Raw genomic sequence first — 17,496 nt, forward strand, 5'->3', positions numbered from 1 at the left:
AAAAAAAAAGATTTTTTTTTGGTATTTTGAATTCTAATTTGGACTCTTTCGGAAAAATAAAAAATATAGTGAAAAAATTAAGATTATAAATGCGTTACATATCTTAAGTTCAAGTGAGGATGAAGAGAAGAATGTATTTGTAGTGCAGCGGCAAGTGTTAAGGCAGCCAACAAACATATTTGCCTGGCTCTTGATTGTGTTGTTCCAAAAGTTTACGCCGCTCTTTCAAGAGTTCAATAGTTTCTGCTTTCCTTGGTGACTTTTTAACATTGTTTTTTCAGCATTGTCCACTTGCTCATTTTCATGAACTATAACGTCTATTACACTTATGTTTTCCTTATCTTCTATTCCAAGTGCACGACCTGGTGGATTTCATAACTTTTGAAACTGCATTATATTCGCGACAGACTCCTCCAAAGGCGACAAACTCATTTGCTTAAAAATGCCACCTCCATTGCTGCTGGTTTCACCCTTGTTGTGTACAAGTTTCTTTTTAGTTTTAAATTTTTAATCTTTCCAAACCTAGAAGAATTTTAGAAAACCAACTAATAAAAACATACAAAAATAATTTTAATTTTTACATACTTTTTGCCAGCCATCGGAGTCTCTAATCGGAGGCCCGTTTACATTTAATTTTGTAGCAATGGATTCCCAATCTGAATTAAAATTTGCTGGAACATGACCTTTGGTAAATCCTCAATCAATTCGGAAACCAAAAGTTCAAATTGTTTGCTGTTGTTATTTTCATGGTCAAATATCAAATACAAAATGCTTACAATATCAACGTCGACTAAAAAGTACTATGTCGTCACAATTTTTTACGGCGACAGATATTCTCAAAAATCGACTTCACTTCGACTGTTGTATCGACAATGATAATGGCAATCATTTGTCGCTATCGACAAAAAACGACAACCCTAATATCATTATTGTCGCCTCGACTTCATTTTGCGACGCCGACGATAACCGTAATAGGGCCGAATACCAAATGGTACCATTTTTGAAGTTTTCGTAACCTCAAACTTTGAATTTCTAAAAACCTTTTAGTACATCTATCCTGAATCAGTGATTCATTCCACATTTCAAAGTTCTACCTTATTCCATTAGTTCAATACGAAATATTCAATTTCGTACGCTTTTAATAGAAATTTCCTAAAAAAAACGCCTACGCACCAAAACTGCTACTCGTGCAACATTTCAAGATTCTAGCCTCAGCCGTTTCGATTGATCGTTGATTCTCGGTTAGTCAGCTATTTCACTGCTGTTTTATACATATCAGTGCTAAGTTTCTGTGCAAGAACACTAATAGTTTCAAACCTTTTTTTGTTGATTTACGCCGAACTCCATGATTTCTAGAGTTATCAATATGAAAATAAAAACAGAAACACAAAGAACCCGTCGAAAAATTGAAACTGCTAACTCAAAAACATCATTTTCTGAGATATGTCACTCCTTGAGTAAATGAGCGTCAATCTGTAAGATTTAGCTATATTTCGCCTGTCTAACTCGATTCGGTTCAATTATACATTTTTTAAAATTTTTAATGCATTTTTCAAACTTTATCTAATCTATCAATTAAATTATATAGGAGTTTTCTCCTAAAATTAATTTTACTTACATCTTGAATGTCCTTTCAATCGCACAAATAATCTTCCCATTCTCCAGCAAATTCGCAATCATTAAGCTTATCTCAAATGTTAAAAAATACATTTTTTATTCGTTTCATATTTTTTTTTTTTTGCTATTATTGTTGCTTCTTGAAATGAAGTTCTGAGCATTTCCAATAGATCAAATTTTCCTTGATTTACAAACAAGATCAAAATTAAATTTAGAAAAGGTATTTTAATAAAATATGTACATACCAGTATATATTTAACACCATATATACTGCACATAATACCATTGAAAGATTTAGAAATATATTTTTGTTTGTTTAATAATAGATCTAGGCTTAATCGTACATGTAAATGTAAATATGTCGGTCTATACTTTGCAAAAAAAAAAAATTATTGCTCCAACTTGACCTTCTTAACGGAAATACATGATACACTGCATTGTCGATCGTCTGCTACATTGTCTTCTGCGAATTCTTCCAGTGATGATGTACCAGTAACCCCAATATCGACACCATCACTATTACATCGCCTTTTCATTGCTTTATTTTCAATTTCTTCGTTAGATTGTGTTTGAGCACATGTGGCCGAGGGAGTTGCAATTTCCGTTGACAATGGGGGGTTAGAAGCTGTTGCGGTTTCATCTGTAGTAGGACCAATAGTGACGGCAGCATCAGTGCACAATGGCGGTGTGGTTTTGGCAGTTTCTGGCGAGGCACCACCATTGATGTGCCTTATATTTGCTGAAATTTCGCGATTTTTTGCATCTACGTCTTCTAGGCGCTTTTTCAATTCAACAATTTGGACATTAAGTTCTGCAACAGAACTTAGGGCTTGCTGCAGGCGTTTGTATTGCAAATTTTGTATTTGCTGCATGCGATGCATCTGTAATAAAGTTTGCCATATAGCTTGTATTAATTATGTGTGTTTAAATTATTATACTTTTGTTAATTATGGAACAGTATATGTTTTATATCTGTTTAAATAATCATGTGTTATAGGCAATTTTCCACACACACGTGGCTTCCCACATAGGAAACAAATCACCAAGGAGCCATTGCATCTATAGAAGTCCTTAAGATTTAATCCTAATAATGTGTTTTCCTATGGAATTTTTTCTATTGCGACGATTTTCTGTAAGTAAAATGCAATTCTTCGTTTGCGAAACACTCCTACCTAATACTAGACGTACGCTTTCGACGTTTCTCACCGCAAGAGAACAAATTTTTGAAGCTGAACAATTTTAATTTTTTTTTTTTGCATATTTACATATATTTGCAATTAATTTAGGCAAATATTTTTATACCCTCAGTCATATGGTTATAGAACGTATATATCATTTTAAACGGCCAAAACGTGCCTCATCGGAATAACGGTTTTAGACCCTAGGTCTCTTTGGATCAAATCCGTTTCAGGAGATTTGGAGTCGATCTAGGGGTGTCCGTCCGCCCGTCCCTCTGTCTGGCTGGTGCGCACGATAACTCTCGAATATCGTAATATTATTATCAAACTTAGATCGAATTCGGAGATGGGTAACATCGGTTAACCCCTTTTGGTACCTCCCCCACAATATGTTAACATTTTCAAATAAAATAATTTACTGCCCAGAAAGAGAAAGCATAATCCGACTTTGCTCCAACTTTGCATATCCTAATATTTGCATCAGTGCTAGGTGTGATAATGGACAATAAATCGGTCCACTCCATCAAGTACCTCCCCCACAAAAAGGGTCAACATTTAGAATAATTATAACTCTTGTAAAATGTGTTGTAAGCTTCCGATTACCTTCAAATTACACAAATCATAATATTTTTTAATCCAAGATCTGTTGTGAAGACTCCTTCTGGTACCTCCCCCACAGAGGGTCAAACTTTGAATGTTCATAAAGCTCATAAAACGAAATTAACAAGCGATTCCGTTCAGACTTGGCACATCTCAATATTTCCACCAACACAAGATCTGTTATAAATATGGTAGAGATCGGGCCATTCCTCCCCCACAAAGGGTTAAAGTTTTGAATAACCAAACGATCATAAACGATCCGATATAAGCATCCAGTTCTCTTCAAGTTAAACACATCACAATATTTTTATTAACCCAAAGTCTGCTGTGAAAATGGGATATATCGGTCCACTCCTTCTGGTACCTCCCCCACAAAGGGGCAATATTTTGATTATCCATGAAACTCATAAAACGCGAAAATAACTTACAATTCCATTCAGACTTAATACATCTCAATATTTCCATCAACACAAGATCTGTTATAAAGATGGTAAAGATCGCACCATTTCTTCTGGTGCCTACCCCACAAAGGGTTCAAGATTTTGAAAAAACAAAACGCTCAAAGAAAGCGAAATAAGCATCCAAATCCATCCATCCATCTCCTCAAATTTCCCACATACAAACATTTTTGCTAACACAAGATCTGATAATATGCATCTGCCAACATCTTCTGATGCCTCAGGTACAAAGGGTCACAATTTCCAGTACTTATTCTTTACAACTTTCTCTTAACCAGAAATCTGATACGAATATGAAATTTATGATTTCCCATAAAATTGGATATAAATGTTCGATTTCCTTCAAATTTTTGTGTGGGAGGTACCAGAAGGACTGAACCGATTTTGCCCATCTCCGAATTCGATCTAAGTTTGACAATATTACGATGTACCGTAGTTTGGATTAAATCGGATACTGCCTTCGAAAGTTATCGTGTGCACCAGCCAGCCAGACGGAGGGACATCGCTAGATCGACTCCAAATGTCCAGAAACGGATTTGGTCTAGACTTCGAAATCGTTATTTCGATGGGGCATGTTTGGCGGTATCGGATGATATATACACTCTCTAGCTGAGAGTATAAAAATCGACAAAAATCTATGCGGGGAATATATTTGAATTTGCTAATGAACTACTAGATGTCATGTGGTTGCACAAATTAAGGTTAAGTTTGTCTAAAAAAATATATATATTTTGTTGGTATAGAATTGTTTAAAATATTAAATGTTGTCTAGTGTAAACCAATTTATTAAATTTCCGTTGCTTTGACGCCAGGTTTTTCATTTTAACAAAAATGTACAAAAAACCCAGATAGTTTTTTTCAGTTATAACGCTGTTGTAGCACTGAAAACATGATATCATACCGCTGTCAGCTAATCTACCAGTTTCTATAAAATGTTTTCACAAATTGTCAAAACCACACAAACCTACAAAAATCATGCATATTTAATATAGGACGACGGCACTGTCATTTAATGTGAAGTTATGTTTAACATACATTTAGAAACGAGTGGCATTTCAGTTTGCTTCTTCTTATTAGCCGGACTTTTTCAATATGACAGAATTATGCCAATTTATTAAAAAAATTTTTTACTTGTTTTCACTTTAATGTGACACTCACCAATTTCGAAACTGTATGCCGGTGTTGTTAATGACATTTACATAAGCATTGATAGGGATATCAATACAAAAAGTTATTGGAACATTTATAATCGTGGTTTATTCCAATTTTATTTCTCTAGCAAATTGATTATTTATAATGCATTTTTAGAATTTATAGCGATTTTCACCTACAAATGTAAAACAGAATCTTTATACATTTCCTTGCTGATAAATCAACAAAAAATGTATGATTTTTTTCACTCTTATTGTGGGGGCATTACACTATCTGGAATTTCCAAACTTATGTGTAGTTAATGGTTGGCATTATGAAGACAACATTATGCACTTCACTCGGTTAAGGACTGTACCTGCGAACGTTTCCTTCTTACATTCAAAAAGTTGAAACAATTTGTGTGGTCGCACACAAACGAAAAAAAAAAAACGAATCTTTATTTAAAAATTTTAAATGCATAAAATAGCTACATGGCGGGAGCTCCATTGAAACTAATTATATATGTTATAGTACAGCTCTGTTTTTTTTTGCCCCAGTTGATAAATTTGTAAAATTAATGCTTGAGGCAATTAAAGATTCGCCCCATCACAAAAATGTATACTCGTCGCCATATAACAGGAGCTCCATTCAGTATATAACAGCATTCAGTAAAAATTTAATATTCGCTTAAGTTTATCCGGGTATGCATCGATCAAGAGTCCGTTTTTTCTCCGACCTAAGTGCTATCCATTGCTGGGAGTTTTTGAAGAAGAAGTTTTAAACTATTCGAAAAGAAGTTTTAAACTATTCGAAGACACTAAATGAGCGTTTATATTACACATGATTTGATCCACATTAACGGACATACGTGGCTAATATATTTACTTCAAAGAGAGATCATAAAAAACTTGTTCATCTCTTTAAATGTGAACTTATGCTGGCGTATTTTCCATTCTATACTAAATCTAATAACATTAAGTAAATATATATACAGGGTAAGTTGAAAAAACTGCAACCAACTTCAGACTGCTGTAATTTTTAATCCACTCGTTCAACAGCTGTTTAAATTATTCCAGTGACAGTTCATTGCATTATTTACAAGCGTACAAAAGCATTTTTGGTGATAATTTTCCAGCATTTAAATGTGAATAAATCTTTTGTGTCTTGTACCATCGCCCGTTACCGTGATACTGGTAGCGTAGCCCGACGTGAAGAAAGTGGACGGAAGAAAACAGCAACATCAGCAGAAATGGTTCGAATAGTAAAGGGGCGACTTGATCAAACCCGCGTCGCGGTGTCCGAAAAATGGCTCGTGAACTGAACATATCGCAATATTCCAGCAAGAACTTACACCGCAACGGAACGAAAATAGACTCTAAAGAGTTGCTTCGCTTGGCCGAAAGTGGTGAACTGCCGAATTTGGATTTCTCCGATGAGAAAACATTTGTTGTCCAGCAGTTTGTAAACAAACAAAATGATCGTGTTTACTTGACAAAGAGGTCAGCTGAAAATGTGCACCTTCGGTTGTCCACCAGAACTCAAGCGCTGGTCATGGTGATGGTGTGGGCCGCCATATCAGCCGTTGGTCGCTCTCCGCTCATTTTAATCGACCGTGGCATCAGAATAAATGCCGAATATTATCGCAAAAATATTCTGGAGGGTGTATCGAAGTCTTGGGCACGCAAACAATTTGGCCGCAGACCTTGGACATTAAAACAAGACTCAGCACGGGCCACACAAAAATGGTTACAAATGAGGTTCCTCGCTTCATTTCCAGCGCACAATAGCCACCAAAATCTCTGGATACCAATACGTTGGCCATGTTGATTGTGTGGGCCGCCATAACAGCCGATGGTCGCTCTCCGCTCGTATTAATCTAAATAAATGCCGAATATTATCTAAATAAATAAATGCCGAATATTATCGCAAAAATATTCTGGAGGGTGTATCGAAGCCTTGGGCACGCAAACAATTTGGCCGCAGACCTTGGACATTAAAACAAGACTCAGCACGGGCCACACAAAAATGGTTACAAATGAGGTTCCTCGCTTCATTTCCAGCGCACAATAGCAACCAAAATCTCTGGATACCAATACGTTGGCCATGTTGATGGTGTGGGCCGCCATAACAGCCGATGGTCGCTCTCCGCTCGTATTTGGCATCAGAATAAATGCCGAATATTACCGCGAAAATATTCTGGAGGGTGTATCGAAGCCTTGCGCACGCAAACAATTTGGCCGCAAACCTTAGACATTAAAACAAGACTCAGCACGGGCAACACAAAAATGGTTACAAATGAGGTTCCTCGCTCCATTTCCAGCGCACAATAGCCACCAAAATCTCCGGATACCAATCCGTTGGACTATTGTGTCTGGAGTATTTTGGAAAGCAAGGTTGGTACTAAAAAAATTACAAAATGTCGATCACCTCAAGTAAGCGCTTCGCCAGGAATGACCCAAATTACTGCATAACATCATTCGGGACGCGTGTGACGGTTTCATTGGCCGCTTGAAGGCCGTAATTCGTGCCAAAGGTGAGCAATTCGAACAAATTTAAACTTATTCTAAAATTTGATGTTATTTCCGACCTTTTTTGCTTTCATTCAATAAAATTTTTAAAAAATATATATATAAAAAATGGCGTTGGACTTTATTGCAGTTTTTTATCTCACCCTGTATATCTTTAAAAAAACGCCTATTATGAAAGCGTGCTTTTATACAAATTCAAGAAAACCAGCTATTGCTATGAAACCATGTTAGTTTGACAATCAGCAGAACGTAAGTTTGACAAAAAAAAAACTATTTACAGCTGATAGCAGCTAAAGGTGCACGTGAAATGAAATTTAAATAATTGCTAAAGCATAAAATACATCAAATGATAGCTGTACTTTCCTACGATATTTGAATTTTTGACAATTACTACTTCGATTTCGATATATATTACCTTGACCACACCCTTCTTATAATCGCCTTCAAGTTTCTTGCAATACATCAGTGCTGAACGAGCCTCTGGACAATCGCCTGGAGGATGTGCAACTATATGTTGGTGTTCACCACCACCAAAATATGCTGAAGATGTTGATGGTGACTGTTGGTCGGCGTGATTTCCACCACTGTTACCGGCTGCTGTCTTTAATGTACTTCCTAAACGATGAGTGAGAGGTTCCAAAACATATTCATTACTACCATAGATGTAAGGTGTTACAAACGGCGGGGATGAAGCTCCCATACCACTGAACGAAATATTACCCAGACCAGTATTGCTGGGAGTCGAACGTCTGATTTCTGGACAGCACATTTTACTTCCGCCTCCGCTGTTGTCTGCGAATGTTTTCTTCAATTGATGCACAATTTTTTCATCGAAATGTTCTATGGCCATTGATGAAATATCTCGTAGTTCTTGTAGCACCTCATGGGGCCTCAGTGGTTTATTGCTTTTGCCTATCAGACGCAATATACGAAATATTTCATCCAGAACCTTTCCAGGAATAAAGCAGCACAAATTCAAGTCCATATATTTGGAATAGGTCATGGATAACATCGAAATGCGCGTCTCTATGGAAGTAAGAATATCTGCATGTCGAGCCAGGCAGTGATTTCTAAACGCAGCAACAATAACGTATATACATAGAAATGACCTTGTCAAAAATGTTTACGGGAATCTTCTTACCGTCGCTCCGATTCTCTGCGGGGCAGAAGCGCTTTTATTCGTTTAAAATTAATCGAATGCTGCTTTATGACTTTATTAAACCCTCCGTTTAATACTTGCTGGCAAATGTGATCAAATCGTCGGCAAACCTAGAGAATAAATAAAATAGCGTAGCGGTGCAGATGCATTTTAATTACGCACGCCACAATATTATGTGTTTGTTTACATCGAAAACAATAGCAAATACCATACATACCAGTCTTTTCTTTGAAACTTCATCGTAACTTAGATATTCAAATATCTCCATTAAGACCACACTGGGTAAGTCTAATATATTGAGTGGACTCCTTCCACACATTGTTTCTTGCGAAAAATTTACTTTTATTCGCCGTTTTGACAAAAACAATATCCCGATTCTCTATTTAGTCTAGAATGTTTTTAAACGATATATTTTTAACGAAAACAAAGAAGCTGCAATTTGCAAACTGAACGAAGCAGTGCCATTTAGTGGCGGTATTAACGTAACGTAACGACAAATACATAGCTGATGAGTAATCTAATTATTCGCCAACGTAATGTGGAATTCTTCATGTTATACCTATTGCTACGTTTCATGTTCCAAGCGATATTTACATTAAAACCTCGTCATTTTATATTGTCAAATCTTTTGATTATAGTTTAATTTACGTGTACAGAGTGTGCCCCATTTTCTGCCAATTTGGATTTTGTATTTATTTATTATATTAAAAAAAAAAAAAACCAAAAAATTCTCAAAATTAACGATTGAAAGATACGTACATTGTGTTACGCACATTAGAGATATTTACCAGTTTAATTTAAAGATAGAATTTAAAGATTGAACAGAAATATGATTCAGATTTTTAAAAGAAAATCGGGACATTTCATTCATTTTTCCCGCTATTTACTTTATTTTAAAAATTATATACAAATATTTTGAAAATTGTTTGGAGGTCATGCCACAGCGGATAATTATATGAATTTTGCGTGCGGAACTGAATGTCAATATATTTACAAAAAAATAGCCGAGCCAAAACTACGAGCAGCCTAAGAAACCATTGCACAATTGCTAATTTTTTGTCAAAAGTAGTATTCTTGACCGACTTTATATAGTTAGTTATTTTCATTTCGTATACTGGCATATAAAGAGAATCAGCTTATTAGGTTCTTCACTGCTTTTGCTTAGAGAGGGTATTATATATCATTTGATACGGCCAAAACGTGTCTCAAAGAAATAACGGTTTTAGACCCCAGGTTTCTTTGGACCAAATCCGTTCCAGGGCATTTGGAGTCGATCTAGCGATGTCTGTCGGACCGTCTGGCTGGTGCGCACAATAACTTTCGAAGGGAGAATCAGATTTGATCCAAACTTGGTACATCGTAATATTGTTGTCAAAATTAGATCGAGTTCAGAGATGGGGAATATTGGTCCACCCCTTCTGGTACCCCCCCCCCCACAAAATGCCAACATTTTCAAAGAAAATAATTTACTGCACTGATCTGATTTTGGTCCAACTTTCCAAATCCTAATATTTACATCAGTGCTAGGTCAGGTGCGAAAAAGGACAATATCAGTCCACTCCATCAAGTACCTCCCCCGCAAGGGGTCAATATTTTGAATAATCATAACTCTTATAAACTCTGATGTAAGTGTCCGATTGCCTTCAAATTGCACACATCACAATATCTGTATTAACCCAACGTCTGGTGTGAAGATGGATATATCGGTCCAGTCCTTCTGATACCTCCCACAAAAAGGGTTAAAATGTTAAATATCCATGAAGCTCATGAAACGCGAAATTAATCTTCGATTTCATTCAGACTTGGTACATCTCAATATTTCCATCACCACAAGATGTGGCATAAAGATGATAGATAGCGGACCATTTCTTCTGGCAACTCCCCCACATTTTTCTTTTCAAGACTTTTCAACGCTTAAAGAAAACGAAAAAAGCATCCAACTATCTCCAAATTTTACACATCCAAATACATTTGTTAACGCAAGACCTGTTGTGAAGATGATATATATCTGTTAACCCCTTCTGGTACCTGATCCTCAAAGGTTCACAATTGTCAATACTTTTATCTGTCAAAACTTGCGAATGAAGTCGGCGATTCTTTACAGCTTGCTATATCTAAATATTTATGGAAAATTCATAATTTCACATAAAATTGGATATAAATGTTCGATTTCTTTCAAATTTTGCTCATACCAATATTTTAACTGTATTAGATGAAACATGATAATGGTCCGCTATATCTGTTACCTGACACATATTTTCAGATTTTCCAAAAATTTGCACATATATCTGAAATCAGTCTTAGGTCAGATACGAATTGGTCACTATTGGCCAACTGCTTCGGAACCTCCCCCATAAAGGGTTAACAGTTTGAATAATCATAACTCTGACTGACCGACTGATACTGTTTTACTTGTTTTAACTTTCAATGGATATGTCCCATAAAAAATGTATGATTAGAAACATTTGCAAATCAATTGAAATAGTGGCTATATTTCCTCAAATTAAAAACATTTTAATTGTTTTGAACTTTTTAAGTTTTACACACATATATTTGGTATCAAATCGAAACATTAGAGTTATAAAAGTACAAATGTTTTGATAATTACTAGTACAATGACACATTCATTTAAATATTAGGGTATTAAATATGGTAGCTATACCATTAGTTCAAAAGTACACAAAACGCCACATATACTAGTAGAAGCATATTGTCGGAATGTATTTCCATTGACTTATATATTTGTATAAATGCGAAAGAATTTCTCCCAGCCCTACATTAAGCTACTATTGTATTTAAGGATTATTTCTTTATGCGTAACATGGAATGTAACTTTGATTGAATTAAATGTAATTTTGATTGAATTGATTTCGTTTAAAGTTCTGTGGTATTCCCAAGCATTTGATTGGTGAGTATTTGCACACGCTTGGCGTTACAACTCTTGCATAAAACATGGTCATCAAGAGGATAACAACCACGTCCTTCTGCCTCGGACGAAAGCAACAAACCACAATCCTCACATTTATAGCATTCAAAATGGAAGCTCCGATCGAGCGCCACAACACGAACAGTTTCCGTTTCGCCTGGTTCCGGCATTATTGGTTCCTTACATACACAGCAACAAGGTGCAAACTTCCTATGAAAGTCTTCAATGCAATAGTTTTGATTGGTAGCATCCACTGTAAATGGTACACCGTCCAGACTTTTCTTACACACGACACAAGTAAAGCACTGTGGATGATAGGGTTTGCCAGTGGCTCGCAATATACGCTCCAAGATAGGATTCATGCATACCGAACATTTTTCCAATGTTTGCAAATAATCATACTCACAGTATGGCTTACCATCCAATGTATAGAAGGGTTTGCCTTGTAAATTAAGAGCACATTGAGAGCACGTGAAGCATGCAATGTGATATATTTGATCCATGGCAGTGCAACCGGAATTCTCACCCACAACTCGTTCTTTGCATTTGTAGCATATTCCGTAGCTTTCCAAATCCTGTGGTGATCCCATGGACTGTACCAAATAATCCGTGAGAGCTTCAACTTCGTCCTCTTTGTGTCTGGACGAGCTAGGACCCAAAATACCGCTAGCACTGTCCCGAGTTGGTTTTGGATAAATTTGCATATTAGGATCAATAGCGCTTTCAAGGCTTAAATTGCTGCTGTTACTTTTGCTAAGTATGCCAGCACAGGGTGGCATTGATCCAATACTCCCCACTCCCTTCAAGCAGGAAGGATACATAGCGTTATTTGAATTATTGGACATCTGACTTGGTGGTCTAGGATTTATTGGTTCATATATTGATTCGTAAGTCGATGATGTTTGAGAAAATCCTCCATATCCGTAAAAATCAGAATTGGCAGCGGAGTTTACTTGTTGCATGTTATTGTAGTTGTTATATCCCATATTAGATATATATTGCTTATTAATGTAACGAGACTCGTTTCCTGCAACATGTGCCTTGTGATCTAGCGGTAAACCGTAACCACTCACTGGCTTGGCTATACACATCTGATCATTTGAAGCAGCGATTGGCTTATGCGCAGCATTGTTGGTTTTGAATACTTCAGTGGCACGTCGCAGTTCACTATAGGATGAACTAACTGGACTGGGAGGTGGTGGGATTTCATCCTCTGGCAGCATGGATAAGTTTTGGGCATAGTAAATGCCACCGTCGCCTGGGTCAGTAAGCGATTGTGATGTAGAGGATGGCTGTAGATTGGAATAAATATTACCTACATTACTATATAGGTTGTTTTTAATGCTATTCGAACCACCACCACCACCAGGAGATAAGAGCGATGGGGAGTTAGTCCGCCTCATGTTGGCGTATGTAGCACTAGAGCCGTCCAATGATAATTGCGGTTTGATAGTCACATCGGACAATAGTGATGTGGATGACAGTTTTGGAATTGTTGATAATTTTGATTTCGGAACCGTAGCAGAATCATTGCGATTGGTAATTTTACCCATTTTCTCCAATTGCTTCTTATGATGTTCTAGAGCTTCCAGTTGCTGTTCCAATATAGCTGGATTGTCTAAGGTAACCTTAGGCGACGAAAGTAGCGGAGGAACACCTGGTGCCGAAATGATGGAGGAAGTAGAGGATTGCTTGCGCAATAATAAAGGCTGCTTTGCAAATCCTGCACCAACTGTTGTGGTTTCATAATGGTTTTCATCTTGATTCTCCAAAAAAGTGGTTGGTTTCTTGTGCGGCTTCGGAGGAACTAGCGGAGGGCCCACCTTTTTATTTGCAGTGTTATAAATTTGTGTGGAAGACAAATTATTTCTCTCTTCAATATTGCTGACCAGCTTCGCGACACCGATATGACGATTCTCGGGAGTGGCTTCATTATTCGCTACGGCAACCGATAGGCGACCATTTATTAAACTCAATTGTTTCAGCTGTTCGTCCAGATCATCCATATTCATCCGGATTTCATGGAATTTTGTTTGTATCACAGGAATTAGTCAGAGTTCGAAGCCGGAATATTACAAATATTACAACTGCGACTGGTTCTTACATTGCCGTTTTTGTGGTAAAGAAAACTAGGTCTCTCCAGATCGAAAATTGGTGGGATTAACGAAAGGAATTGGAAGAATTGGCAATAAAAGAGTGAAGGATGTATTTTATGGCCTATATGACAACTAATGCTCTGTTCCAGTACCTAAAAGAATCTACTAGTTTTGCAATTTTTATCATAGATAGAGAGAGAGAGGAATAAACCCAAAATTCAATTCTTGCTTAGCGGTTTTTCAACAACATAACAATTTTGTTAAAAATGAAAAATAGACAAAACCAACTGTTGCATATTTAAAAGTCTATAAGATTCCACTATAAGTCTATAAGACACTATAAGATTCCAGCACAGAGTTGCACTTTTCAAGTTTCTTTGAAGTTGAGCAACCTTCCTTATTGAGGCATGGGTGGGAGTACATAAGCAGCTGGCATCATGGCTAGGCATATTAATGTCAAATTATAAGGAAAAACGACGGCAGGATTCGAGTGCGGCTCTGGTATTCCTTTATGATATGTCATAAAATATGCCATCCGAAGACTTCTAGCTGCTTATGCACTCTCATCTTAAAAATGTGCCCAACTTCTGTCAATTTTCTGTATGTATTTATTGTTTTAGAAAATAAAAACAAAATATTTTCAAAATCAATGATTGGAAGAAACGTACATTGCGGGACGAGTAATATATATATTAACCAGCGTTGCTATGGAACTGAAAGATTGAACAGTTTGAATTATATTTATGACGCTATTTAACATATTTTAAAAATATGAAATAAGTGAAAAATCTTGTAGCATATAACTGTGAAAAGAATCCTGTTTTACCTCCTTATTGTACCATGGGTAAAACATTATTGTTCTCATGGTACTATAAAAAGGTAAGGTAGAGCTGATTACAATTTTCTTTCTAAGCGTACATGACTTATGCCAATTTTGTGTAAGTATTCGTTGTTTTGAAAAATAAAAACAACATGTTTTGAAAATCAGTGATTGGAAGAAACTTAAATTGCGGGGCGCGTATCAAAACTAGTAACCACATTACCCATGGAATTGAAAGATTGAACAAAAGATTGAACAAATTGTTTTCATTTATTAGACATTTTTTGTTCATTATCAAAATCAGTAAAATAGCGCGAAATATGAATGATTCTATATTTCGCGCTATTTGACTCATTTTGAACATGAACAAAAAATATCAAATGAATGAAAACATCCAATTTTGCATGGTACCATGTAATTTTGTAGATTTTGTGTAATACCTTATTATTGCTCTATATTCGAAATATACTGACTGATTTTTAATCAATTACAACACTGGCTGTTATATAGGCAAAAGCGCCACCTGTTGACATATGCTTAAAAACGGTACAGACTATTTGACAAATGCAAAATTGCGCGCAAAATTATTGCAAACAAACAGTATCAACAACTCGAACAACTAGACCGTCTGCCAGCCGTGGTATTCTTATAATTTCTTTAATAAAAGCAAATACACAAAGAGAAATGTTTGTTAAAACTGAAGTTGCAGCTCTAAAATTACCCCAATCACCAGAAGAATTTGTTGGTTCAGACAATGCTGCGTTTTGCAAGGCTTTTGAAGACCCGCAGCTATGGGCAACCATTCCATTGCTCAATTATACGCCACTCCATAAACTTAAAGATTATTCTGTTGTTCGATTTCGTGGTATGATACAAGATATGCTTGATCCGGAAATCTATTTGGAAAGCTATGAAGTTAAGAAGAAGGAGCACTCCAGTGGATCTGGAGAAATTCGCATGCAACAGGGGAAATATCGGGATTGTTTGCTTCTTGGAAAAGACGAGGAAGTCAATTATCATTCTGAAACAAATGTGCAGGGTGAACGCAGAGTTCTCTTCGTGGTATCAATTCCAGGCATAAACGATTGGGCTAAAACATATGAAGAAAACTGTAATAAGCGAAATGTGCCTGAAATTATCACTAATGGGGAGTCTTCGAATCGATCTATTAAAAGACCGGTCGCTGAAGAGGAAATGGATACAGAAAGCATGGATACCGAAGAATTAACGCAGTGCTCAAGTAAGGGACAAACAGATACAAACAAGCGACAAAAAGTAGACCAAATTGCAAGCGACAGAAAAACAACGCCGGGTTCCGCTTCTTCCGCGTGCCTTGGTGCGGATTACCTACTTAATTCTCCAATACCAGACAGGCCAAGTAAAGCGTGTATGGTCAAGGTGTATAGCGATTTTGACTCGTATATCATAAATACCATTGTCGATGTTGTTGGGTTTTTGTCAGTAGATCCATGTTTGGATGGGACAAATATGGACGTCGACTATGACAATGTTGGTGAATTACAAGCTCAAAATCCACCCCCTTCTCTAATACCTCGTTTGCATGCCATAGCTGTGCACGTATTACCACATGCCAATCCTCTACTGGATCAACGTTTAGGAAAGTGGGAGGCAGACAGTGCCAGTGTGATATCTATTCAAAAGGATTTACGCATGTTGTTGACATTGTGTCTTTTTAATGATGACTTGGCTGCTGACTATTTGCTATCACATCTTATATCTACTGTTTATAGTCGTTGCGAATTGCAAAGTATTGGAAAGTTTTCTCTAAACATTTGCAATTTACCAAAGGAATCTGTGGCAGAATATACCAAGCAACTGTATGGAATATTAGAACAGATATTACCGGCGAGTCATTATTTGCCTATGACATTGGATACCATGAACACAGCAGCTTTTGTTCCAAAGTGAGTAAATAATAAAAAAGGCATTGAACAATTTGTATAACCACATTTCATCTGATTTTAGAAAAGACTACGAAACAAATAAGCTGGTGTCAGGCTTGTTGCAATTAGCACCGCATACTCACTTGGTGTTAGATGAAACTCGTATGCAACAGGGTAAACTAGAAGCAAATGGTGTTATGGGCATTCAGAGCATAGCCAATCTAATAAATAATCAACAAATTAAATGTAATTTCCAATATTACGAAATAGATTACAATGTCGATATACCAGTATTAATATTGAGTGAAGGTAGAAGTATGCTGCCGGTAAGTACTTCATTGTAATTCGGCAGTAGATAAAATAATGTTATAAAGTCCGTTTTCTTTAATTCTAGAGTGACATTTCATTGCCCTTGAAAACAGACACTGAATCCGTTCAGTTAATGACAGAAACATTAAAAGCCGCCAATCATTATCTGAGTCAAAATTCTCGCCTGGAACAATTTAGACGCTATCTCACTAATGCGAAAACTTCCGATTTTACTATGAATCCAGATGATACCGAGATGATACAAAATGACTTTGTGGAAATGCGAAAGACGAATTCAGTAACAAGTGCTGACGACTTGCATTCACTTCTTGTCCTGTCACGACTATTGGCTATTGCACGCGGCAAAAATGTTCTCGATAAAGAATCTTGGGAATTGGCAAAAGAAATGGAGTCCAAGCGTCGCCAACGTCTTTCCGAATTGCCGAAGTCTAAATTGAAAACACGTCAACAATAACAATAATATTGCATTTTATTATTTTAAAATAAATCGAATGTATTTTTATTTTACAAGAATTGTATTTATTGAGGCAATGTCGTATTATATTTATTTAGATCTTGGACTCTTGATTACAAATATGTAAATTTTACCCGTCGGTCGTAACCGGTTATCCAACCAATTTTTTAGAACCGATATGAGTATCAATTGAAAGCTTAAGAAATTGCCTTTCGAATGTGTGGAGTTAGGAGCAGAAAACAGTTTGTTTTTTATATACATATTTGCCATACATATTCCGCTTAACATAAAATAA

General features: G+C 36.4%; 3 protein-coding genes across 5 annotated transcripts; 1 reads left to right on the forward strand and 2 right to left on the reverse strand.

Moving 5' to 3' along the window:
- Positions 1-1,679: 1,679 nt before the first annotated feature.
- On the reverse strand, positions 1,680-9,098 carry LOC131806872 (F-box only protein 28-like). 3 transcript variants are annotated; one of them, XM_059131701.1, is made up of 5 exons: positions 8,889-9,098; positions 8,654-8,781; positions 8,215-8,582; positions 7,928-8,127; positions 1,680-2,498 (listed from the first exon to the last, which is right to left on the reverse strand). In XM_059131701.1, exons 1-5 carry the CDS (start codon positions 8,988-8,990, stop codon positions 2,007-2,009), a joined length of 1,290 nt encoding a protein of 429 aa, XP_058987684.1. In that variant the 5' UTR covers positions 8,991-9,098; the 3' UTR covers positions 1,680-2,006. The 3 variants fall into 3 exon arrangements, with proteins under 3 accessions (XP_058987684.1, XP_058987685.1, XP_058987683.1); XM_059131702.1 differs by having other exon boundaries at positions 8,233-8,582; positions 8,889-9,097; XM_059131700.1 differs by having other exon boundaries at positions 7,928-8,582.
- Positions 9,099-11,176: 2,078 nt separating this feature from the next.
- LOC131806873 (lipoma-preferred partner-like) lies at positions 11,177-13,724 on the reverse strand. The gene has a single exon (XM_059131703.1). It carries the CDS (start codon positions 13,607-13,609, stop codon positions 11,546-11,548), a length of 2,064 nt encoding a protein of 687 aa, XP_058987686.1. The 5' UTR covers positions 13,610-13,724; the 3' UTR covers positions 11,177-11,545.
- A 1,353-nt stretch (positions 13,725-15,077) lies between these two features.
- LOC131806904 (mini-chromosome maintenance complex-binding protein-like) lies at positions 15,078-17,219 on the forward strand. Its single transcript, XM_059131771.1, has 3 exons — positions 15,078-16,438; positions 16,500-16,743; positions 16,812-17,219. Exons 1-3 carry the CDS (start codon positions 15,078-15,080, stop codon positions 17,199-17,201), a joined length of 1,995 nt encoding a protein of 664 aa, XP_058987754.1. The 3' UTR covers positions 17,202-17,219.
- Positions 17,220-17,496: the final 277 nt, after the last annotated feature.

Source organism: Musca domestica, unplaced genomic scaffold (genome assembly GCF_030504385.1).
Source record: "Musca domestica strain aabys unplaced genomic scaffold, Musca_domestica.polishedcontigs.V.1.1 9, whole genome shotgun sequence".
Classification (NCBI taxonomy): domain Eukaryota; kingdom Metazoa; phylum Arthropoda; class Insecta; order Diptera; family Muscidae; genus Musca; species Musca domestica.